This window comes from Macaca mulatta, chromosome 7 (genome assembly GCF_049350105.2).
Source record: "Macaca mulatta isolate MMU2019108-1 chromosome 7, T2T-MMU8v2.0, whole genome shotgun sequence".
In the NCBI taxonomy this organism is placed as follows: Eukaryota; Metazoa; Chordata; class Mammalia; order Primates; family Cercopithecidae; genus Macaca; species Macaca mulatta.
In genome coordinates, this window is record NC_133412.1 from 83243367 (window position 1) to 83269290 (window position 25924).

At 46.8% G+C, this 25924-nt stretch overlaps 1 protein-coding gene across 4 annotated transcripts in view; it reads left to right on the forward strand.

Annotated features, from left to right (window-relative positions):
* LOC106999299 (uncharacterized) overlaps positions 1 to 25924 on the forward strand; it is a 64387-nt gene that overhangs the window by 37509 nt on the left and 954 nt on the right. The window contains exons 3-5 of one of the 4 annotated variants that reach the window (XM_077940428.1): positions 16740 to 16831; positions 18656 to 18768; positions 18938 to 19104. In XM_077940428.1, coding sequence (XP_077796554.1) covers positions 16740 to 16831; positions 18656 to 18677 — 114 coding nt within the window. In that variant the 3' untranslated portion in view covers positions 18678 to 18768; positions 18938 to 19104. Of the gene's footprint in view, positions 1 to 16739; positions 16832 to 18655; positions 18769 to 18937; positions 19105 to 22504; positions 23237 to 25924 lie in introns of those variants that run through there. The other 3 variants (XM_077940427.1, XM_077940426.1, XM_028851328.2) reach the window with 3 other exon arrangements.

Here is a 25924-nt window from a genome sequence, read left to right on the forward strand (position 1 = left end):
TGCAGGCATGAGCCACCGCCTAGCTGGATCTTTTTTTTTTTTTTTCATTTCAACTAGGCCTATGTTAAAATTTAGAAGTGATCTAGAATTGCCCCTTGGGTCTGAGCTTATTGTTGACCTGATGTCATTGTGAGGTTTTTTTTTTTTTTCTTTCACCAGCTGGATGTGACTTATAGGAAGTTTTCTCATCTCTTTGAAATTCTTCATCCATCTGTAAAATGAAGATCATAACAGCTGGTATCACTGGGTATGAACTCTGGAATTACACTGACTTGGGTTCAAATCCCAGCTTTGCTACTTGAGTTTTTTTTCCTTTTCTGAGCTTCAGTCTCATCTGTTAGTACAGAACCAAGCTAGGACCTATCCTAGAGGATTGTTTCAAGGATTTGATGAGGAGCAGTGCCTGGCACATGGCAGATACTCAGTCATGCCAGGAGCAGCAGAGCTCTAGCATTCTGTGGAAAGCCTGCCTGTCAGTGGGTTTAAGACGGACACGCCTGAAGAGGGACAGGAGGAGGGAATGGGCTGAAGGTTTGGGCGGCAATCTGTTCTTCCATTTCCCACGGGTGAAGTGTTCATTCTTGGGCAATTACTGTGTGAGTTCAGGGGATACCTAAAGAAGAATCTCAAAGGCATCCTGTAAGAAAGTAGTCGAAAGTCTGGTAGGAGCAAAGTAAATGCCAAATCAGACACAAACTAAAAAATCGTCTTCCCCGCCTGGAGGCTGACTGATGAGAATGGCCCCCTGGGTGACGAAAATCATGCAGTGGAATCACTGCCGGTTGTGAGGATACAAGTGCAGAAGAGCAAGATGCTACATTGGAGCGGGCAGCCTCGCTGCTGAGGGCTGCCCTTTCTGTCTGAATCCTCTGAAGCCCCAGGCCTCCCAGAGAGGCAGCAGCCGGGAAGCTGAGCGAGGTTAATGTGCACTGGTTGATCTGATGTCCGAGGATGTTGCAAACTGGTGGCCTGTATGTGCTCAGCTTGCAGATGCATTTTATTCACCACCCCCCAGATTGTTTCTTTAAACATATGGATTACCTGCCATCATTAAAAATATTGACAATTTCATATCAGAGCCCAGATTCTAACTACATACATAAAATGAGCAATTACGGACCCGTGTTGCTGGTGGCAGCAATCTGTTGGTTCTGAATAAAGGCTGGGCCTGGAGCTGGGCATACCTTCTCAGAGGGCTCATCCTCCCCACCTGGCCTGTTTCAGGCATCACAGTTCCTGCCTGGCCTCTGTAGGCATTTTAGTTTGTGACTGTTTTATTTCTTGTGCCTTCGGCCACGATTTATCATTCAATTCTTCTGTTTGGGGGTAGAGGAGCTGCATTTATCAAAATATTATTGCTTCCCCCCATCTTTACTTCCTTAAAGCCTCATTACCAGTAGCCACTGAACAATGAAAAGTGTATCAGACTCAAAATCAGAAGATCTGGGTGTTGTCTAGGTGCTGATACTTACCAACTTTGGAACCTTGGGCAAACAATCTTTCCGAGTCATAGCTTCTTTGTCAAATGGTGGCTCATAATCATAATGGCTGGGCAGTAAGGGAAAGGTGTCTGTGGACTCCCTAGGGTGTAGAGACAGAGGGAGCTACAGGAGGGGAGGGTGGGGATGTGATGCCTCTAGACTAGCAAGGAAGATGGAATTGAAGTAGGCAATTAAGGCTGGGCGCAGTGGCTCATGCCTGTAATCCCAGCACTTTGGGAGGCCGAGGTGGGCAGATCACGAGGTCAGGAGATGGAGACCATCCTGGCTAGCATGGTGAAACCCTGTCTCTACTAAAAAAAAAAAAAAAAAAAAAAAAAATTAGCCGGGCGTGGTGGCAGGCACCTGTAGTCCCAGCTACTCGGGAGGCTGAGGCAGGTGAATGGCATGAACCAGGGAGGCGGAGCTTGCAGTGAGCCGAGATTGTGCCAATGCACTCCAGCCTGGGCGACAGAGCGAGACTCCATCTCAAAAAAAAAAAAAAAAAAAAAAAGAAGTAGGCAATTATACAGTCATAAGTGCTATCATGCAGAGATGCTGGGATGGGGGTAGGGGCTTGGTTCAGCCTCAAGGTGGGAGATGGCTGGACAGGACTTTGTGGAGGAGTCAATGAGGTGAGTCTTGAAGGAAAACTTGGCTTTGTCAAGAGGACATGATAATAATGTAAGGCTTCTAGTCATTAAAATGCACAGGCTTCTAAGAGAGTCTGTTAGGAAGTCATTCGTAGAGAGTTCCCCTGGCTGTAGGGGAGAGAGGGCTCTTGGCAGCCTTCTAGAGACCCCTCCAGTGCCCTGGCGGAAGCTGAGCAGCTGAAGCTGGCTCGGGAAGTTCACAGTGCCAGACTGATGTTTCCCCACCAAGCCCGACCTGTGGGTGGGGAGAAAGGAATATGAACATTTGGGTCCCCGCTGAGGAACATCCGGTGGTCGGTTAGTGTGACCGTCAAGACAGAGTTAAAAATAGGGTTTTGGCCCCTTCCATCTGGAACCATCACTGTGCATTGAAGACTGGAGAAAATAATGTAATCTGATTGTTCCATTGGGTCATTTCTGGGAATATAAAGACATTTTTCCAAAACTGGAAGTCTGTGTGTGTTGAGAGAGTATTTCAGGGCTCCGTTCTGTATCCTCCCTTGGCCTCCCCGTGGTCTTCCCCTTCCCGGCCTCCTGCTCCACAGCGGATGCCTGTTCCCCTTGAAACTCAACTTCATTAGAGGTGACCCAGTTTTTTCCGCACTGAACTCTGCTAGAGTTGAAGATGCTTTTGGCTGCTTGAGAAAACCCCAGCCTGCTGCCCCTCACTGCACTGCATTTGGCAAATGTCTTCTGCAGAAAGAATGCTGAGAATTTCCCTTTCCATCATGTCAGATCATCTGGCTTGGTCCTGGCCCTTCCCCACAAGCCCAGTGGACACAGCTGGAGCAGGGCGGGGCCCAGGCACATTGCTGAGCTGGGAGCTGAAGCCTTCCCTTCTGCTTGAAGGCCACAGCGGAGCAGGGCTGACCCAGGCCAGCATTTCCCAGGTGGCATGGGGGGAAGGCTCTGAGCCTGATGCACAAGTGGAAAGAGACGAGCAAAGGCCTGCTCCTCTCATGTAAGCTTTAATCCTGGAATTAAACCCATGAACTTCCCCAAAGCACCTCACTATTTGATGATGAGATCTTCAAGAAAAAGTCACTTCTGCAGGGGTGGACCCAGGTTTTGGGTGACCTGAAGTTCCTAGGATTTTTTTGAATCCTCCTTGAGAAGATAAAATTAAGTACAGCATTTTAGAAGGGGCCTTTGGAAAGGAGGTCCCCTGAGGCCCAAGCTAAGTTAGTGTCATGGTGAATCTGCCATTCCCATCTCCAATGTAACAGGCAGAATATCAGACATAAGAGCTGGGAAGACATTTTGGAATGGGCTTTGGTGGTTCATTTAGGAACCTGCTTTTGTCGGGCCATCTGATGGCCAGGGCGTCACTGGGGAGTGGGGCAGTGGGCCTGGGGCCTGCGGGGCCTGGTGTGTGTAGGGGCACACATGGGAGCTAGAACTACTGGGGGAAGCCCATGGGGCCAGTTTAAAGTCAGCAGGCAAGATCAGGTCAGCTAAAATGACAAGTGGAGGATAGCAGGATGCCAGTCAGGGAGGCCACTGAGATCCAAGAGACAGATAGGATCTGATGTAGGAGGAAACAGGTCAGAAATGAGCTGGGAGGTGGCTAATGGTATGTGGTAGCCTTGGGTAACATTTATGAGCGAGCAGCTCAATGTATGGCTCTCTCAGGTTGGCTTCCAGGTAGAATGGGTAGATTTTTATTTGCTAGATTTTGCACGATAGTTTGGGAGTTGAGCATTTTCTCACAGCCTCATAGATCTGAGTTTCAACACAGGCCCAATTGCCTCTGTTTGCTGGGTGGCTAGATCATACCAACCTCTAGGAGAAAGAGAAGTGACTGCCTTTGGAAATGGACAGGTTCCAACCCTAAGTCTGTCATGTCCCAGCTTTGAGCCTTGTATTTCTGTATCCATAAGACTCATATCAGGCCGGGTGTGATGGCTCATGCCTGTAATCCCAGAACTTTGGGAAGCCGCGGTGGGCAGATCACCTGAGGTCAGGATTCAAGGCCAGTCTAGCCAACCATGGCCAACATGGTGAAACCTTGTCTCTACTAAAGATACAAAAATTAGCTGGGCATGGTGGCAGGCACCTGTAATCTTAGCTACTCGGGAGGCTGAAGCAGGAGAATTGCCTGAACCTGGAAGGTGGAGGTTGCAGTGAGCCGAGATCATGCCACTGCACTCCAGCCTGGGCGACAGAGGAAGACTCTGTCTCAAAACATAAATAAATAAATAAATAAAAAAGACTCATATCATACATGTTTTTGAAAAGATGTGATCTTCAACATAATTGACAGAGGTAAAGTCTTATTGCTAAATTTTTAAATACAACTCTCGGGCAGGGCGCAGTGGCTCGTGCCTGTAATTCCAGCATTTTGGGAGGCTGAGGCAGAAGAATCACCTGAGATCAGAAGTTCAAGACCAGCCTGGCCAATATGGCGAAACTCCATCTCTACAAAAGTACAAAAATTAGCCGGGCATGATGGCGGGTGACTGTAATCTCAGATACTTGGGAGGCTGAGGTATGGAGAATCGCTTGAACCCGGGAGGCGGAGGTTGCACTCCAGCCAACATTGCACTCCAGATCATTAATATTAAGAGAAAAGGGCTCAGCATTGGGCACATAATTGGTGTCCAACAAATATTTTGTCCTGACTAGGCTTTAGGAGCACATTCAATGAGCTGCAGTGGGAGAAATTTCCTAGAGTAGAGCCTGGCTAGTGCAAGCGCCAGGATGGATTTGCCTCCCCTCCTGCCTTCAGGTTTTGGTCCAGACTCGTACCCGGAGCCTTGTAGATTGCAGGGCCAGGCTCACTTTCCGGATGCAACAGCAGCAGCACAGCCTGCTCTAACTGGTTGGCTCTCCCAAGAATCTGGGAGGCTCCGTGAGTCCTGGAAACGTCAGAGAGGCAGCAGCAGGCCTCCGAGGCTGGGGAGACTGGGCATTAGCCCATGACTTACCCTCGTGTCCCTGCCTCCAACAGGACGGCAAGACACTCTACTGCATGTCACTGCCAAGCCCTGCATGTCATCGCTGCCTGGCAGGTCAAGGAGAGACGGACATTCCCGGCTGCTCCATTCATCCATTTTCTTGCTGTATTACTCATTAATACCCACCCACCCTGATCTCCCCTTAGGCTGTGGACTTTCTACCTTTTTAGGCTAATTAGCAAACCTATTATACAATAACTACATGACTGGGTTTCCATGGCGATTTGCATGTTCTGTCTCATGGTGCTTTCCAAAGAGCCTATCTTAATCCTCATCGGCCCCACCACGGCTGTCTCTGCCATGTCTCATTACAGCGAAAGCTTCCTTAAGAAAACATTGTATTTCATAAAGCTCATTTCACTGGGGCAAAAAAAGCAATCTCAAATCTCAATGGAAAAAAAAACAAATTTGCATTTTGAAAACAAAGGCTTTTTGAGTTCAAATTCATTAAATTGCCTCTAATGCAGCATGTAATTGAGAGTAACTTGTTTCTAATCATGAGTTTCGTTACCATCAGGAGATATTAAATACTTTTAGCATACATGCTGTTAAGCAGATTAAAGGCACTTGGGATTCACGTCCGTGTGGCCACTTCGTGGATGTGTGCAGGCAAACCTTGAAGACTATGTTCAGAGACCTGTACAAAATACGTGAGCGATTTCATTCTCTTCAGCTGGGGAGTCTGCAGATGGTCAAGCACTGAGAAATATCAAGTTGGTGGGAACAAATCGTTTTGAGCCAGGCCCAGTGGGAGACGTGTAGTGTGGACAATCTCTTGATGAATATAGACTTGCACCGTCCTGGGCATTATTTACCCAGCTGCGCCTATTACTATTTCAATAATTTAACACAATTTGTTACGGGGTAACAACTGATTGCAATCAATAAGCAAGAAGCCTGGAATCCAGTCTAAACTGTATGAGGGCCCCAGCAGGTCTTTCAGGAGCAGAACATCCCTTTCTTCCTTAACCCTTTCTGCCCCTGGAAGACATCTCAAGAGTGGTCTGAAGAAACCCCTGTTGAAAAAAGCCTTAGTGTGATAGCATCCGGCCCCGGAATGCATTTGGCAGGGTCTCTTCCGGTTGCCACTTAAACTGTGGTCCACAGATTGGCCACGCCAGCATTGGCATCAGCTTCAGTGTCGGCATCAGCACCAGTATCATCGCGACCTTGCTTGAAATGTAAATTCTCATGCCCCACCCTGGACATGTGGAGGAGGGGCCCAGTGAGCTTTGTTCTTCCAAGCCCTCCGAGTGATTCTGATGCATACACATGTTTGAGAGCCACTGGACGAGGATAGGACCAAATGTTAAGATAACAGGCTGGGTGCGGTGGCTCAAGCCTGTAATCCCAGCACTTTGGGAGGCTGAGGCAGGTGGATCACCTGAGGTCAGGAGTTCAAGACCAGCCTGACCAACTTGGCAAAACCCTGCCTCTATTAAAAAATACAAAAAATTAGCCAGGCGTGGTGGTGGGCGCCTGTAATCCAAGTGACTTGGGAGGCTGAGGCACGAGAATCACTTGAACTCAGGAGGCAGAGGTTGCAGTGAACCGAGAAGGCTCCACTGCACTCCAGCCTGGGCAACAGAGACTCTGTCTCAAAATAAAATAAAATAAAATAATAAAAATTAATAATAACAGAAAGCACAAGCAGGGCTCAGCTTTAATATCCATCAAGCCTGCTTTATTGTGGGCCACAAGAGTTAGCAGTAGCCAGTCATTTGTCTTCTTGATCCCATACCCAGTGCCCCTGACCCATGGCTTCCAGCATCTTCTCCCTCATGGCATGCTCCATCCTGCTGGCTCTGCTCCACGGCTCCTCCAAACATAGCTCCCACTTTCACACCCGGTGGGAAGAGTTCTGTTTTTGCACATATTGCGACTGCCAGAATTGACAGAAGTGACATTTATTATAAAACATGTATTTTATTTTATCGCATTTCTCAAACAACCAACTATGACATTTCTTCCAACCCCCAAACAAATCTAGGAATGAAATGAGTTTGGCAAGTGGTTTTCAAGGCAACATTTTATGATTAGTCTCTGTTCTCTTGTGACAGAGGAGTGGTTCTTACTTCAATAATTGAATCAACAGTCAGCGTTTCATCTATCATCATTTAGAATTAGGCAATATCTATAAGCACCCTCAACACACACAAAAAGAGCAAGTATTTCAGTGCACTTATATATATGTTAATTTTTATATAAAATATACATTATTTACATAAAAATATATTATTTTAAATATATATAAAATCAGCTTTAGAGAGATATAATTCACATACCATACACTTTACCCATTGAAAGTGTACAACTCAGTGATTTTTTTGTATATCCCCAGAGTTGTGTGACTTTCACTATAATCAATTTTAAACCCTCTTCCAGCCAGGCATGGTAGGTCACACCTGTCATCCCAGAACTTTGGGAGGTCAAGGAGGGAAGATCACTTGAGGCCAGGAGTTCGAGACCATCCTGGGCAACATGGCAAGATCCCGTCTCTATAAAAAGTAAAAGAATTAGCTGGGCATGGTGGCACATGCCTATAGTTCCGGCTACTCAGGAGGCTAAGGTGGGACAATTGCTTGAACCTGGAGGTCAAGACTGCAGTGAGCCAAGACTGCGCCACTGCACTCCAGCCTGGGTAACAGAGCAAGACCCTGTCTCAAAAATAAAATAAAATAAAATAGGCTGGGTGTGGTGGCTTACACCTGTAATCCCAGCAATTCGGGAGGCTGAGGCGGGCGGATCACCTGAGATCAGGAGTTTGAGACCAGCCTGACCAACATGGAGAAACCCTGTCTCTACTGAAAATACAAAATTAGCTGGGTGTGATGGCGCATGCCTGTAATCCCATCTACTCAGGAGGCTGAGGCAGGAGAATCGCTTGAACCGGGAGGCAGAGGTTGCGGTGGGCTGAGATCGCGCTATTGCACTCCAGCCTGGGCAACAACAGTGAAACTCCGTCTCAAAAATAAGCAAATAAATAAATAAATAAAAACAAAAATAAGATAAAATAAAACATTTTCACAACCCCTTTAGCCTTTATCCCCCAATTTCTCTTTCTGAATAGCCCTAGGCAAGCATGAGTTCACTTTCTGTTTCTATGGATTTGCATGTCTAGACATTTTATATATTTCATACAAATGGAATTATGCAATATGTAACCCTTCATGACTGGCTTATATCACCTAGCATAATGTCCAAGGTTAATCTCTGTTGTAGCATTTGTCAGCACTTCATTTTTCCTAATGGCCAAATTTTAGCACACGTGTACATCCCTGCTTCCTCTTCACCACTATGATACTTCTCAAGTTGGATTTTAGTTCCCAACTATGGTGTATGTGTGTGTGTGTGTGTATGTGAGTATTTTAATACTAATGGTTATTTACAATTACTTTCAGCATCAGCATCCTCTCCTTTTCTTCTCTCCCTCTCTTCCTACTCCTTCTTCTCCCCTGGCGCCCACTCCCACCCTTCATGGTGGGAACTAGACTCTTGGGTTGAGTGACTGGTAAGCAGTTTGAATCTTATGGCCAGGCTCTGAGCTACAAACTCGGGCCCTAGCAGATAGTTTTCTTAGGCTCGGTGTCCTTGTAATCTCCATGGTGGCCTTGCCTACAACACAGATTGTAGTATATGTGACAGTGATGAGTGGCTCTCAATTGCCACCATCACAGATGCTTTTCTTTCCTCCTAGAAAGAGAAGAGGTTGCCCGTCACCAGAACCACTGAGGCCTACAGCTTTCCTAGGCAGGGATTGAGAAGTAGATAGCACACTGAGAAGGTGCACTTCCTGAGACATCCACCATGTGATGCTTACTTATGGCCGGGTAAGCCATAAGTAAGGCGCAGTGGCTTACTTTTATAATGCCAGCAAGCGGGGAGGATTGCTTGAGCCCAGGAATTTGAGATTAGCCTGGACAATATAGTGAGATCCTGTCTCTAAAAAAATTTAAAAGTTAGCCAAGCGTGATGGTATGCACGTGTAGTCCCGGCTACTTGGGACTCCCACTGAGGTGGGAGGATTGCTTGAGCCTGGGAGGTCAAGCCTGCAGTAAGCCATGATCACACCACTGCACTCCAGCGTGGGTGACAGAGTGAGACCCTGTCTCAAAAAAAAGAAAAAAGAAAAAAAGAATGTCCGGATGTGGGGACCTTCTCGATAGTCCTGAGCATCCCTCACACCTAGCACTGCACGAGCATACAGGTGTGAGCAGAGGAATGACTTGGGCTCACAGGTGATGTGCTAAGGGTCATGGTCACACCATCGAGTCCGACGCCCATTTCACAGACGAAGACCTGGAGCCTTTCATAGGTTCCATGACTTGTCTGAGGCCTCAAAGGAGTGTCACCAGGACTGGAGTTGGGGGGCGGGGAGTAGGTTCTACTGATGGATGGTTTGCTCACCTCCTAATGCACAGAAAATCTGGACTTTATTGCAGAGGGTGATTTCTTCCCTTCAAAACTCTTGTTTACTTTTACCCTGAAACAAGCCTGTCTCATGGAAACTCTCTGGGGCTATCCCATTGTTCGTATTCCCTCCTGGGGTATAAGATAGCCCCATATTTCCACTCTGAAGGCTCCGAGGTTCTTTCTGGTTCCAGCTCAGACTCCCCCTTCTCACCCCTCTGAGTTTCAGACTTGCATGTTCAACAACTTCAACGATGTTGCCATACAATGTCTCGAACTTAAAACGTCCAGCACAAAACTTAAACAGGCTCCATGATTTGTCTGAGGCCTCAAAGGAGGAAACTCTAATTGTCTCCTCCCCCAAAACACTTCCTCCCTATACTCAGCCCTTTTCATCTTCTAAATGTTCGCTATTCCACTAGGTCCTCAAGTGAAAAACCAAGGGGGCACCTTGCATGCTTTTCTTCCTCACATCCCTCACGTTGTATGCACTGGTGACTCCAGGCACCTGACGTCCATCTCTCAGTGCTCTCCCTTGGTGCTGGGTCTACACACTGCAGTAGCCCTTGATTAATCTGCTGCATCTCCTGTCACTCTCCAACAATCCATTCTTAACTGCCAGATGGCCCATTCAAAATGCAAACCAGAGAACTCAATTTCTTTTTTTTTCTTTTTTCTTTTTTTTAGATGGCGTCTTTCTCTGTCGCCCAGGCTGGAGTGTAGTGGCGTGATCTTGGCTCACTGCAACCTCCACCTCCTGGGTTCAAGCGATTCTCCTGCCTCCAAGCGATTCTCGTGCCTCAGCCTCCTGAGTAGCTGGGATCACAGGCACGTGCCATTACACCTGGCTAATTTTTGTATTTTTAGTAGAGACGGGGTTTTACCATGTTGGTCAGGCTGGTCTCGAACTCCTGACGTTGTGATCCACCCACCTCGGCCTCCCAAAATGCTGGGATTACAGGCGTGAACCACCACTCCTGGCCAATAACTCAATTTCTAGCCGAAAGCCCTCGATGACTTCTGCTTGCCCCTTGCATGAAAACCAGGCTCCTCTTGGCTTCAACGCACTTCACAGACTTTCTTGTGCTGTGTATAGATGAGCACTCTTTGGGCAGGGACTATTCTGTCTTGTCTGCCACTGAACCTGCAGTGCCTGGCACACAGTAGGAGTTGGCACAAAGCAGTAAGGACTGGTTGATGGAGTGGATGGTTCTATTCCTGCCTTGGTCTCCCTGCAGCTTTGTCTGACCACCTGACTCTGGACCTGCTGCTGGCCATGGGATTCCAGGGCTGTGAGTTGAGACTGATGGCTGTGCAGTGATGTTTGTGATGAATGCACTCATTTGAAAATATAAATACCATAACACAAGATATGTGTGTTATGATACCTTAGGATAAAATATCACATGGTAGTTTGGAATTTATTGTGAAGGAGCTGGGGCCTCTGGGGCTGGAGGGCCACCTCCTGCTGGTTTTACCAGAGGTCAAGCTGAGGATCTTGAACTCAGTGTCCTGTAGATTACTTCCAGGTGAGATGACCCTCAGGGAATGAGAAAGGCCTTCACAGTAAGGAGCCACTAACATTTCTGCATCTGAGAAGAACAGCAAGCATTAAACCATAAAATGCTCCTGGCTAATGAAATAGAAGGAAAAAGGCCACTCTTCTCAAAAGCAGTATGCTGTCTTTGAAGGTTAAATGGCCTGTGATAGCAGCAGTCCTTACACTCATAAATACCAAGCCGGACTCCTAGGCAACGAGTGAAAATGCATAGGGGGGCAGAGAGAGTTTTCTGGGGGCACTCTCAGTTGTTGTGGGTAGGGAGGGAGCTTGCATCATCTTTTCTTCCCCCTTAAAGGGCAAATTCCCTGCTGCAAACTTTTGAGGCATCTTCCTTTAGCCCAGGAATCTGAACCGCCGTATGGGTTCTTGTTCCCAGGGGTCTATGCACCAAGACCAGCTGCATTCTGAGGTCAATTTGGGGGTCATCCCAGGAATAAGGGAAACATTATTGATGAGACAGAAACTCTCCTGATCTTTAGTCTGCAGAGATTTTCTGAATGCTGATTAGATGCTGGGGATTCAGCTGGGGAGAAAACCGGGCGTGCACGTTTTTAAGTGCCTGAACCAGAGCTGAGAAACTGTCAGGCATATGCTGAGTGCAATATTAGAGGAATGGTCAAGTTACAGGCGACATAGAAGATACAATGATGCAATGGTCAACACTGAGGGAAGGGAAAGGTGTCAGGGAGGGTGGCCCTTCTGGGGAGCAGACAGCCTGAAGGAGCGCCAGGAAGCAGCAGGCATGTCTTGGTAACTGCAGGCAGATCTATCTGGCAGCAGCACAGGATTCTGAAGCAGCTCAGGGTTGGATTTGAGTCTTAGAGAAGGTCATGCTGGGTATAGTGGCAAAGTGGATTGGAGGGAAATGGGATATCAGCTAGTAGGCTGTCATTTCAGCCCTGCCAAAGCTGCTGCACTGATGAAGATGAAAGGCAGGCAAGGAGAAGCCAAGCATGTAGTGTCAACAGGCCTTGGGGGCAGTCAGCTCTAGGAAGAGATGGGAATAATTTTCATGAATGAGGCATGAGCACATGGGTGATCCAATAGACTGAGAGGGCCAGGTGCGGCGGCTCACGCCTGTAATCCCAGCATTTTGGGAGGCCGAGGTGGGCGGATCACCTGAGGTCCAGAGTTCAAGACCAGCCTGGCCAACATGGTGAAACCCTGTCTCTACTAAAAATACAAAAAGTTAGCTGGGTGTGCCGGCGGGCACCTGTAATCTCAGCTACTCGGGAGGCTGAGGCAGGAGAATCTCTTGAACCTGGGAGGCGGAGTTTGCAGTGAGCTGAGATTGCGCCATTGTACTCCAGCCTGGGCAACAAGAGTGAAACTCCATCTCAAAAAATAAAAATAAAAAAATAAAAAAAATAGACCGAGAGAGGAGATATAGTTGGATAATCAGATTTTCTGGGAAGATACTGAGTTCAGTTTTGGACACATTTAGATTGAGGTGTCTGCAGGCTACCTGGTAATATCCTAAAGGAAGGGAGCTCCTAGCTCCAGGTTTGGGCTCAAAGACATTGTCACATCAGACATATATCCAGACCTGGGAAATAGCATTAGGGTAGAAATGAATTCCAATGTGAATGAGATTGCCTGTGGAGATTACAGGTAAGTGGATACCAGGCCTAATCTAGTCAACAGAGTTTGCATGTAAAATTTCTCCCATCCAGTGCCCTGATGACATTGAGAGCTAAATCCTTTGAAACCAGGTGAGAAACTCTGTTTCACTTTGAGAGTCAACCCTTGGATTTGTGTGAAAATCTTGCTTTGAGCATCTTGCAAGCAGGGACACAGTTTTTTTGGTAGAGGGAAGGAAGTTTAAACTCTGTCTTTGATATTAGAGTGGGTATTTGTGAGGTGAATGGATACCTAAGTTAGGAGATCATGGTGACTACCTATTGGGCCATTGGGACCCAGATTATTTGAAGGAAACAAATATATTCGGAGGGAAAAGTGTATTTTATGTGAAAATCTGCTCCATGTGCCAAATAGTCAAACTCTTTCCTTCCCATGGCTGGAACTCTACTTGTTCTGTCTGGAGCAGAAAAGGAGTCAAGTTGTCAAACACACAGAAAGAGGCATTGATGAACTGTTGATATCCTAAACCAAGGAGCCAGCAGCATGTCAACAATCAATTGCTTTTCTGATCAGTTTAAATGCTCCCATCAGCTCAGACTCTGATGATTTTACTCTGTAGTGATAGGTGTAGCTTACAGGCGGGCCCGTGCATTAGGCACTGAAAAGAAGCATATTGAAAGGAGACTGGTATTTGCTATTTAATGGATTGTTTCATTTTTCTTTAAGTCATCAAAGGCAAATTATACTGAAGTAAGAGCTAGAAGAGGTGGCATTGTTGATTGCAAGAGAAACCTGGACAGAGGAAGGCCTCGGCTACCTTTGACAATAGCCCACGGAGGATTAAAGGGCAGAGGAGATGCTGGATGTTGCAACAGGCCTAGGTCCAGGTGGCTTCGCGTTGCATTGTAGTTCTGGGTGATTCTTCCATTCACAATAGGGCCCTAGTGTCTTGAAAAGAGTGGACCGCAGGAAATATATGGGGCCTGTAGGACTTAGCTAAGTTATTGGGGGTGCAGTGTAGGACACTGGTTTTAGAGGGGATCTGGGACAGCAGGAAGGATGCTGGGGACACCAAGCTGCCTGGGCAAGAATGGGCAGTTGTCCAACATATATTCTAAGGGGCAAAGCAGGGTCAGGGACAGTTCAGCTGCTAGAGGATTGTATTCGACCCCACCTCAAACTGGTTCAAGCAAAGTAATGTTGTCTCATATTACTGAGAGGCCGTGGGTGGGCCAGCATCAGGCATGATTGGATACGGATGATCAAATGCACCAGAACATATCTCTATCTCTTTCCTCTCTCCTCTGTGTGGCCCTGTGTTTGGACAGGCTTTCCCCACACGACGGTCCGGTAGCTACCAGCAGTGGTGGCTTGTTTTATGTAGTTTAGTAACATTAGTTGAAAGAAAGGTCTGGCAAAGATACCAGGATTGAATCTCATTTGCATGGGTTGGACCATTTGTCCATCGGTGACCCAATCACAGTGTCCACAGGGATGAATGCTGTGGTAGATCTGGCCCCGGTTGGATGTCTACCTGTTGAGATGGGGAGAGATGGAGTCAGCCCCATCCAGATGACAAGGAATGGGATCGAGAGGGGGTATCCTCTCAAGGAATGTCAGGTTTTGAGTGAGTCAAAGCAGTAAAAGTAAAATAGGAAGAATCTTGCAATCAGGTGGGGAAGGACTTGGCAGCAGGTGGCTTCGAACTGCCTTGTATTTCTGGGAGATCTCTCTGTTCACAATAGAAGCCTTGTGTCATGAAGAGAGAGAGGTCTGCTAGAAGCATGTGGGGCCTCAGGGACTCAGTTCAGTTACTGGCGTTCAGTGTAGGACACTGGTTTTATAGGGGGTCTGGAACAGCAGGAAGGGTACCTGCACATTTGCAGAGGATGAGCGGTGGGGGGCATGTCAAGGTGCAAGCCCAGTGCTAGAGATGAGGGCAGTGGATTGTAGACCATGTGCCATAGAGCCATGCAGCCTGGTGGAGATGTCTCAGGGTTGGGTGGCCTTGGAGCCGGAGGATTTGTGCGACTCAACTCAGCTTCAACCACAGCCACATCTTGTATCTATTTTGCACAATAGGTTTCCATTTGACAAAAGGACTTAGATGTCCGAAAAGCCTCAAAAAAATCTACTGGACAAGGGTGGTGGAACTCCGCATCTCTTAAGCTAGACCTGGGCCTGCCCAAGTAGGCAGCATGATTTTCCTCCAAAGGTGAATGATGGCACCTAAGACTGTTGTCATGACGAGCTCAGGCCAGCATAGGTGACCTTCTGAGAAAGAGGAGAGTCAGGAGACAGGCAGGGCCAGCAGGGATGTCAGGAACACTCCTAGAGGCAGGGAGGACTGATGAGTGGGCTGCATACATGAATTGGCATCCCCTGTGCTACCAGGGATAAATCTTGGCAAGCAGACTCCTATAGGTGACCTCTGCCAGTTGCAGGGAATCTGAAAAAACTGTGATTTCATGCCAAAAAGATGGGGGAGGTTGGGAATTGCCTCCCCACCATCCCTCATTGCACAGAGGATGCTTGTCCAATTGCTGGTTTACTATTATCATTGTCATCTTGCTATATTTTCTTTATTTGTACTTATTCTAAAAATATTGGAGGTGTCTATGAGAAAAGATCCATCCACTTGATTGTCTATGCATCCACCCCATTACCTTTCCACTTAACATGTATCCACCACTAGGCACTGTGCTAGGTCTTGGGCCTGTAAAGATGATACAGTCCTGGCCCCAAAGTCCAGGCCCTTCACAACTCAGAGGGGGGAGATTGATGTGTTAGCAAACAGTTGCCATGTAGTGAGATGAAGATAACAATAGAGAAGTAAAGGTCGTCCTGTGAGTTCCCCAGGAGCACTTCCCTTACAACTTGAGCATTTGGAAAGAATTGGGGCTCAAAGGAATGGGCGAAGGGAAGGGCCTCCTAGGCTTTAGGGAACAGCAGTACAAAGTTACTGAGACACGAGGTACACCCTAATAAGATAGGGTGATTTCCTTGTGTCTGAGACCTAAAGAGCTGTGAAGGGAAGAGACTGAGGCCAGTGAGTGAATTGTTTGCAAGTTTGACCTGTATTTCTTAGTGGGGAGCTGCTGAAGGTTTTGAAGCCAAGAAGTGGAATTAGAATCTGCCCTGACCTTAGTTTTATGCCTACGTTGATGTAAGTTCTGGCATTCTTGAGCTTGCCCTTGATCAATGATTGTGTGTTTGTGGAAATCATCCGCATATCTAATCAGGATGATAATGTCCACATTATGAACATGACATGTCATTGAGATTTGGGGCTGATGCAAAAATAGTTACTTTAAGTGTAGGAGGTATTTATATGTCATTTGGAGTAAAGATCTCTTATGTGTTTCACACATTGAATTGTTAATCAACTGAAGCATAAATGTGTATTTATTTGTTGTGAGACAAATTGTTGCAACAACTAATGATTGTGGATGCTACTCATCTTATGTACAAAACTAGAATGTTCAGGCCGGGCACGGTGGCTCACGCCTGTAACCCCAGCACTTTGAGAGGCTGAGGCGGGTGGATCACAAGGTCAGGAGATCAAGACCATCCTGGCTAACATGGTGAAACCCTGTCTCTACTAAAACTACAAAAAATTAGCCAGGCGTGGTGGCAGGCACCTGTAGTCCCAGCTACTTGGGAGGCTGAGGCAGGAGAATGGTGTGAATCTGGGAGGTGGAGCTTTCAGTGAGCCGAGATCACACCACTGCACTCCAGCCTGGGCGACAGAGCAAGACTCCGTCTCAAAAAAAAATAAAATAAATAAAAATAATAAAAAAAGAATGTTCAAATAGTTAAATAAGCAGGAAAACAGATCAACAGTCAATTCAAATATTAAGACAGTCTAGGGTAACTTTACAAAGAACGTATTATTTTTGCAACACAAATGTTTGTAAAAGTTTAAATAATAAAAGGCAAAACGGTAGAAAATAATTTATATCATAATTCTAATCTTCCTGGAAGTGTTTTGTATATTGCCATGTTATTAGTCAACAATTGCTACAATAATGATGTAAAGTGAACAATACCAGCGTCTTAGTGGTTTACCACAACCCTCACTTCCTGTTTTTGTTCACAGGTCTGCAAGACAGCTTTGGTTGAGCTGATTTTAGCCAGGCTCACCCTGACTTTGCCGGGCGCTGTGAACCCCAGCCTTCAGGTCGAGTTCAGGTATGCTCTATATGTCTCCATCGTTCTGGGACCAGTGGGTATGTGGGACAAGTTCTTTTCATGGCAAGTGGCAGACGCCTCTAGGCCAAGCCAAATCACTCAAATACATTTAAATTTCTGATCATGTTATGTCTGCTAACAGGCCATTGGCTGATGAAGCTTACATGGTCCAGCTCAATCAATGGGGCTGAGGGAGAGGGCAATCTAGAGGGGGTCCTGCCGAGTCATAAGGCAAAGGGAGAGGATGGGAAGAAGGCACTGTAATGCAACCTACCACAGCCACAGAGGAGATGTATCTTTTCTGCAGACAGTTACTATTAAAGACAAAAAGGGACTAAATCACTCCGTGTCGATTTCACCATTAGCAGCACCCCATCCTGGTAAAATTAGACAAAAATGAAACTGCCTTCCTACTAGCTTTAGTGTGTGTATATTAATAATTCTTTCCCCATAATGTATAATGTCAGACTTTTACAATTTAGTTATTATTTATTTATTTATTTATTTTTTTGAGACGGAGTCTCGCTCTGTCGCCCAGGTTGGAGTGCAGTGGCACCATCTCGGCTCACTGCAAACTCCACCGCCCGGGTTCACGCCATTCTCCTGCCTCAGCCTCCCGAGTAGCTGGGACTACAGGCTCCTGCCACCACACCTGGCTGATTTTTTTGTATTTTTAGTAGAGACGGAGTTTCACCGTGTTAGCCAGGATGGTCTCGATCTCCTGACCTCGTGATCCATCTGCCTCAGCCTCCCAAAGTGCTGGGAATATAGGCGTGAGCTACCACGCCTGGCCTATTAAATTTTTAATAACAAAAAAGTAACTATAATTAATTTTTAGTGGCTTTGAGATTTATTTTTGGATCCCAAAATTTCCTTCTCCATGGCAATATTTGGTTTGGATCTTTTTTGCTGTTATATATATATATATATATATATATATATTTTTTTTTTTAACTATTGGCTATTCAGCATGTGGCTCAATGAATTTTGGTACACCTCTTGTATCTATCTCTCTACATTAGGCATATTTGGATCATATCCATATATTATATCCATTTGTCCTGCAATTTGTCTTTTCATGTAATGAGTTCTTTCTGTATGGTATATATAGACCTACTTCATTATAGTTAATGTCTGTCTACACATTGTTCCATTGATTTACAGATTCCTCCACAGTAGAATTTACTAACACATCCCTCACGGATGCACATCTTGGTTCCCGATCCTGCCTATCCCAGCACTGCAGTTACGGCCAGTCTCACTGTCACTCACCAGAGTCGGGTGCCTGCCTCTATATATCCTGCAATGGAGCCAATAGCCTCCTGAGGCCTGCATGGGATGTCCCTTCTGCCCCATCCTCCTCACGCCACTTGTTCTTTCAGGAACATTTCATGCTACTGACCACTTCCTCCTTTGACTTTTTCGTGCTCCCTCTCTCCAGTTGTTCTGCTCAACGCCCTGTGGCACACCTTGCCTTCTTTTAAAGGTGTGCTCAGGGATTCTCCTCATTTTTCATTGCTCATGCCTGTCTGGGCTTTCCCTGGAAGATCCCCTGCCACCCATCCCCTGCTGCCTCCAGGATTGTCTCCTAGCCCGGGCCTCTGGCATAGAAGCCATCTGCCTCCCGAATGCGTTGCCTGGAGGAAATGCAGGCGCCTCACTCCGCTCTCGCTCTGGATGCCATCCCATCCTCCTCTGTGCTTGCTGCCTTGGTCGTTGGTGCCATCATAGCCGTCCCCCCTCCCACATTCGAGTGATGCATTTAGGTGCGTTCATTCCACCTCTGAGCCTCTCACACTCACCCCCCTCCTCTAATCTCTACAGTGCTCTACTCAACGTTTGCTAGTGGTGGCCCCTTCCACCTTGTGTACGTAGTATGTCCAAGCCATCCCTTGGCAGCCAGGACCATCGGCACACTAGCAAGTTCATGGACTCAGGTGTGTGTCTCTGGGCGTGCCTCTGATCCTTCTATCCTGCCCACACCTCTGAAACTCTCTGCATTTGAACCTCCTGTATTGGATTCTGTTTCCTGCTGGGGTGTCGATGGGTGGGATTTGTTCATTCATGATTTTTCAGCCCCATTTGTCTTCTGTCTGTTTGTCCCAGGCACCTGGGGGAAGCACTCCTACCTAATGGAGAGGGAAGGGAGTCCATGATTATGGAATGATGTGACAAACAAAACATGAAAGGAGAGAGGGATTGCTTCTCCCTCTGATCCCAAGGAAGGCTGCCTGGAGGGGGAAGCACTGGTGCTGTACGGGGAGCAGAGTTTGGTGAGTGAAGAAGGGGTGGAATAGGATAAAAACCACAGCAAAGAGCTCTCAAAGCAAATCTGCCTCTCCCCAGGCCATAGTCCATGATGTCATCACCACATGGTCACTGGGCTAGAAGCCTTGGCACCATCATTGACTCTTAGTTTTCCCTCCCCACCATGCCTGGCCTGTCACTGAGGCCAGTGGTGTCTCCTTCTAACGTGCTCCTTGCCTCCCTGTTCCCTCTTCTCTATCTCTTCTGCCACATCCACAGAGTAGCCAGGGTGTCCTATTTGGCTAGAAAAAATGCAAATAGATGGCCAGGCGCGGTGGCTCATGCCTATAATCCCAGCACTTTGGGAGGCTGAGGCAGGCAGATCACTGGTCAGAAGATCGAGACCATCCTGGCTAACATGGTGAAACCCCGGCTCTACTAAAAATACAAAAACAAAATTAGCCGGGTGTGGTGGTGGTCACCTGTAGTCCCAGCTACTCCGGAGGCTGAGGCAGGAGAATGGCGTGAACCCAGGAGGTGGAGTTTGCAGTGAGCCGAGATTGCGCCACTGCACTCCAGCCTAGAAGACAGAGCGAGACTCTGTTTCAAAAAAAAAGCAAATATATGAGCCTGTTTTGGGACATCTACTAGATACTTTGCACTATGCTAGACAACTGAAATAGATTACCTTTAACTTTCATAACGTTTCTGGGAGGTAAGGCAATGTTATCCCCACTTGGAGATGAAGAAACCAGATGTTGTTCCCTCTACGTTGGAGGCTCCTTAGGATTTTGAATAGGGAAGGATGAGGAGCCGTGGTCATGTACGCTTCGTCTCATCTCTGGGACTGGTCTTGGGCAGGTTCCTAGGGTTGATGGATTGCAGCGTGCCCTGAAGCTCAGCTGCTTAGAGACAGAGATTGTGTGCTGAATTTAATGAGCAAGCTCTCTCCAGCCAGCTGGAGACAAAACCTTTCAGGAGATCTGGAAGGTCCATGAAGGGAGGTTTTATTTCCCTGGGCAACTCTAGGTGCGTTTTTACTCAGTGGGCCCCAGAAGAGAGACTCGAGCAAAATTTTTGTTTGTCCCAACTGCTTGGGAAATGGAGAATATTTTTAGCAGATTTGAAAGCTTTGGAGACAAATCACATTACTCAGTGCCCTGCTCAGAGCAAGCACTCAAAAAACCTTTGTGGAACGTGGCTGAATATTACTCATTGATACAAAGATCCTACAGTGAATGTGTGCATTAGAGGAGTGGATGAGGAAGATGTCAGCTGGCCCGACCGTAAAAAGGCATCTTTACAGCTCCGTGAAAAGGAACACGGACAATAGCTAGAATGTCATCCGTGAGCACAATAAATATTTCCTTGAAGTTCTTTGCCCATCAGGAAACCACCTCACACACACTTTTAAAACCAGTGGACTTTATGTAAAATGCCAGGTATTGATTGGAACTGATCGGTTTTACAATTAACCAAAGTGCACAATGATCATGTCCACCTTGATTGATGTATGGGGCTTCAGTGAATTACAGAAAGGAGAGAAAGATTGAGGTTTTAAGCACTGCCCAAATGCAGTCACTTTGGCTTCACAGTACTGTCCATTGCATGCATTTTAAAAAGGGAACACCTCTAGGATGCTGTGGTTCCTTTATTCAGTTATTCAGCCAGCATTGGCTGAGCACTTGCTTGTGCTGGGCACAGTGCTGCAGACTCAAAGTTTAGAAGACAGAAGTCCCACCCCCAAGGTGCACACAGCCTAGTGGCAGGTGGGCAATGGTGATGGAGTGTCTGGCTTGCTGTGAAAGAGGCATATCCAGGTCATCATGAGAGGACACAGCGAGCAGCAAGATGTGACTTGGGTGGACAGGGAGGAGTTCGGGAAAACTGGAGGATTCTAGAAGGATGATTCAAAGAACAGGGAGGGAGAGGAGCCTCTGGGCCCAAGCAAAGACACAGGCTTATTGGAGGACTGGAGTTGCAGGTGGCTGAAGGAATGATGGGGAGGCTGGGGCAGCAGCTGGGGTGGGCGGGGTTTCTCATGCCTGTCAAGGAGTCGGCACATCATCCTAACTGCTGCCTTAAGGGGTAATCTCTCTAACTCAGAGAATCTGGTGACTCAATTTCTTCTGATACTATATCTAATACTTTTATCACTTTAGTGAAGTCTGTGCTGCCGAAAATGCATAGAATGAATAGCAGGTTCTGGCAACATCAGGCTAACCAAACTCATCACTTTCACGGCAAACGTGAAGCCTAACTTCCTGGCTTCCTGAAATGATCTCACCACCTTATTGTAAGGAATAGAGGCAGAGAAAGTTGCATTCTCTCTCCCTGTGTGTGACCCTTGCAATCAAGTGTCACCTGGGCAAACGTGGCCTCTGGTGAAGGACTTACTTGGAGAAGTTTGAAAGCTGGAAGCCTGGGGAGATGGTGCTTGGGAGTGAGGTCATACTCATTGCCACCATGTCCCTTGTCTTTTTGTTGGAAGATGGCCAGGCTTTGCCGAGAGCTGATTGTTGAGGCGTTGAGTGTTGGCCTAGGGCACTTGTTTCCTGAGTGCTAATGAAGGAAGGATACTTGGGCATCCAACTCTGCCCAGGGGCTACTCCAAGAGGCACTATGTCCTTAACTGACTTCAGAGGGCAGCGTTCCCAGTACCACTGGGCTTGGGACTGGCTCCAGCCATGGGCACACTAGCTGGCTCCGCTGCCTCTCCCTGGGGAGAAAGGGAAGTTTGCTCTCCCAAGCCTGGGTTCCACTGCCTTCTACCCATCCTCCACCTGCCCCTACCACCTCGAGTAAGATTTTTAGGACAGCATATCCACAGTGAGCCATGCTGCATACACAGCCTCATGTATTTGAGTGTGAGACAATCTTAGATTCACACTATTTATGGATGATACCAGCTACTGGCCACCCCTTCTTGGCTGGACTCAGCATTAAATAGTATGCTCTAGGCTAGCCCTGGCAAGCAAGGAATTCTAGAACATTGGAGCTGTATGGGCCACTAAGGCTCCTTCCCAGAATGTGGTAATGCAGCCAGTGTGGCACATGGGCAGACAGCTGATGCTGTCTCATCCTGCGATGATGGAAAATTGTCCTCATACGGAACAGAAATCTGCCTCCCTGAGGTTAGAAATCAGTGGCCCTCAGACCCTTGTCCTGGCATTTTCAAGATCACACAATAAGCCTATTCTTTCTCCCAAGTATTATTATTTAGAGCTTATGTTTTTGTGGAGTTGATGGTTATAAAGGATACCCTTTTAAATATGTGATAAATTCCCTTTCCTCTTCCCTAGGTCAAATAGCACAGCCTTCTTCATACATTCCTTAAATGGCAAACTTTTCCTTTCCATAGAACCCACAGTCTCAGATTCAATCTTTTTTCCTATTTATTTATTTATTTTTATTTATTTTTTTCAGATGGAGTCTCGCTCTGTCGCTCAGGCTGCAGTGCAATGGCACGATCTCCGCTCATTGCAACTTCCACCTCCAGGGTTCAAGCAATTCTCCCACCTCAGCCTTCCGAGTAGCTGGGATTACAGGCGCCTGCCACCACGCCTGGCTAATTTTTTTTTTGTAGTTTTAGTAGAGACAGGGTTTCACCATGTTAGCCAGGCTGGTCTCGAACTCCAGACCTCAGGTGATTCACCCATCCCAGCTTCCCAAAGCGCTGGGATTACAGGTGTGAGCCACCATGCCTGGCCATATTTATAGAAATAATATATGCTTGGAGAACATTGGGTAAATACACCCAGTTCATTGGGCAGTGCTCTCCGCCAGGTCACCGAACCTGCAACCGCATCCCAGTCCTGTAGTACCCCAGGTCCCCTGAGTTATTCAAATTCAGCCCAGTGCAATGCTTCAGTCTCAAACTCAATTTAAACCGCACCTCCTTGCCCTCCTCTGCACAGGCTGGAGCTGGGACCTCTGACCTGGAAGACAGTCCCGCTGGCCACCCCCTCCCTGGAAGGCAGACCCTCTAGCATGCTGGGGCCACAGCAGGGAGGGAGGAGCCAGGACTTTCCTTTGTTCCCTCGATGCTGTCACCTTCTTTTCTCCCTGGATGTCGGAGCCCGCTGTGTGATGTCAGAGCCCACGCATGCCAGGCCTGTGAAGGCTGGGGATCTCGTGGGGGCACATGGGGCTAAAGGGGTTAGTTGAGGAGAGCTGCAGAGCTCCCCAAGGTGCTGTTCCCCAATATTCTAGATAAAGTTCTAGTTCTGCATGACCTTTATGTAAAAAAAATTATTTTTAATAATAATTGTACATATTTGTGGAGTATAATGTGATGTTTTGGTACCTGTATACATTGTGGAATAATTAAATCATACTACTGAACATATCCATCACATCAATGTGGTAAGAACATTTAAAATCTACCATTTAGGCAATTTTGAAATTTACAACACATGATTAACTGTATTAGTCTGTTTTCATGCTGCTGATAAAGACATACTTGAGACTGGGCAATTTACAAAAGAAAGAGGTTTAAGGGACTCATAGTTCCACGTGGCTGGGGAGGCCTTCACAATTATAGCGGAAGGTGAAAGGCACGTTTCACATGGTGGTAGACAAGAGAAGAGGGCTTGTGCAGGGAAACTCTCCTTTATAAAACCATCAGATCTCATGAGACTTATTCACTCTCACGAGAAGAGCACAGGAAAGACCTGCCCCCATGATTCAGTTACCTCCCACCAGGTCCCTCCCACAACATGAGATTTGGGTGATGAGATTTGGGTGGGGACACAGCCAAACCATATCATTAATTACAGTTACCCTGCTGTGCAATCCATCTCTAAAGCCTCTTCTGTCTAATAGAAACTTTGTACCCTTTGACCTACATCCCCCCATTCCCACCCTGCTCCTCCAGCCCCAGTAACTATTATACTCTCTACTTCTATGAGTTCAGCTTTTTCACATTCCACATATCAGTGACATCATGCAGTATTTGTCTTTCTTTGCCTGGCTTATTTTACTTCACATAATGTCCTCAAGGTTCATCCATGTTGTTGCAAATGCCAAAGTGTTCTTCTTTTTAATGGCTGAATAGTATTCCATTGTGTATATATACCACATTTTAAAAATCCAGTCCTCTGATGGACACTTAGGTTGATTCTTTATCTAAAGACAAAAGATAAGTGTTGTGGAGGATGTGGAGAAATGGGAACCCTTGCCCACTGTTGGTGGGAATGTAAATTACTACAGCCACTATGGAAAAGAGTATGGAGGTTCCTCAAAAAACTAAAACCAGAACTACCATGGGATCCAGCAACCCCACTTCTGGGTATATATCCAAAGGAATTGAAATAAGTATAAAATCATAGATATCTGCACTCCCATGTTTATTGTAGCATTATTTACAAGAGCCAAGTGATTTTTCGACTCTCTTGACAACTCTACTATAGCCTCAGATCTGTCCTCCTGCTGCTGGGGCTTCCCTGCCCAGTGGGCTGCCCCCTAGGGAAAGATCCCAGCCACCCTCACAGGTGTCAGTGGGCCCAGAGGAAACACATGCATCCTCGCTGTGGCAAATGGTAGGAGCACATGCAGCCCACTGTGTCTCACCAAAGCTGTCAACGTCTTTTGAGGAGCCATCAAATTCAGAGTGCTAGGAAATAATTAGAATTTATTTAGGATCTTTGTAGCCTATTATTGAAATGAATTTATTCTTTTTTTGCTACGTCCTTTTTAATGTTTTGTTATTAGTACTGTGCTAGATTGATAAAATAAATTGGATTGTATTCCATCTTTTTCCACACTTTGGAACAGTTTTTATAATATGAGAATAATCTGTTCCATGAACATTTGAAGGAATGTGCTGTGACAACAATCTGACTCAAAAGCCTTTTTCGGGGGAGGCAGTTCTTTAAACCTGGTTTGCTTTCTTCCATTCTTGTTGGTTAACACAAATTTTTGTGCTTTTCTTTTTTTTTTTTTTTTGAGACAGAGTCTCACTCTGTTGCCCAGGGTAGAGTCTCTCTGCAACCTCTGCCTCCCAGGTTCAAGCGATTCTCCTGCCTCAGCTTCCCAAGTAGCTGGGGTTACTACTTGGTAGTAGGTGCGCCACCACACCTGGCTGATTTTTGTATTTTTAGTAGAGACGGGGTTTCGCCATGTTGGCCAGGCTGGTCTCCAACTCCTGATCTCAGGTGATCCGACTGCCTCGGCCTCCCAAAGTGCTGGGATTACAGGCGTGAGCCACTGTGCCTAGCCTTTGTGCTTCTCTTTGAGACAAATTTGGTAATTTGTGTCTCCAGTGACAACTTATACAGGGCCCGCTGGTCAGACTGGCTTCAGCTATTTATGAGTTCTGCATAGCCTCGCCCTGTCTGCCTGTTTGTCTGTCTGTCTGAGCTCCTTGGCACCCAGGAGGCAGAGATGGGGAACAAAGAGAACGTGAGAAGCAGCAGTCTACTACTCTCCTTTCTTTTGAGCTGGACATATTGAAAGAGGAATCATTTTGTCGGGCGCGGTGGCTCACGTCTATAATCCCAGCACTTTGGGGGGCCAAGGTGGGCGGATCACTTGAGGTCACGAGTTCGAGACCAGCTTGGCCAACATGGCGAAACCCCCTTTCTACAAAAATTAGCCAGGCATGGTGGCGGGCCCCCATAGTCCCAGCTACTCGGGTGGCTGAGGCAGGAGAATTGCTTGAACCCGGGAGACAGAGGTTACCGTGAGCCGAGATCACAGCACTGCACTCCAGCCTGGGTAACAGAGCAAGACTCCGTCTCAATAAATAAATAAATAAATAAATAAATAAAACAATTTCCTTCTCTCTCTCTTTCTCTCTCTCCCTTTTTCCTTTTTGTACACACTCTGTTCTCTGGATTGATGGAA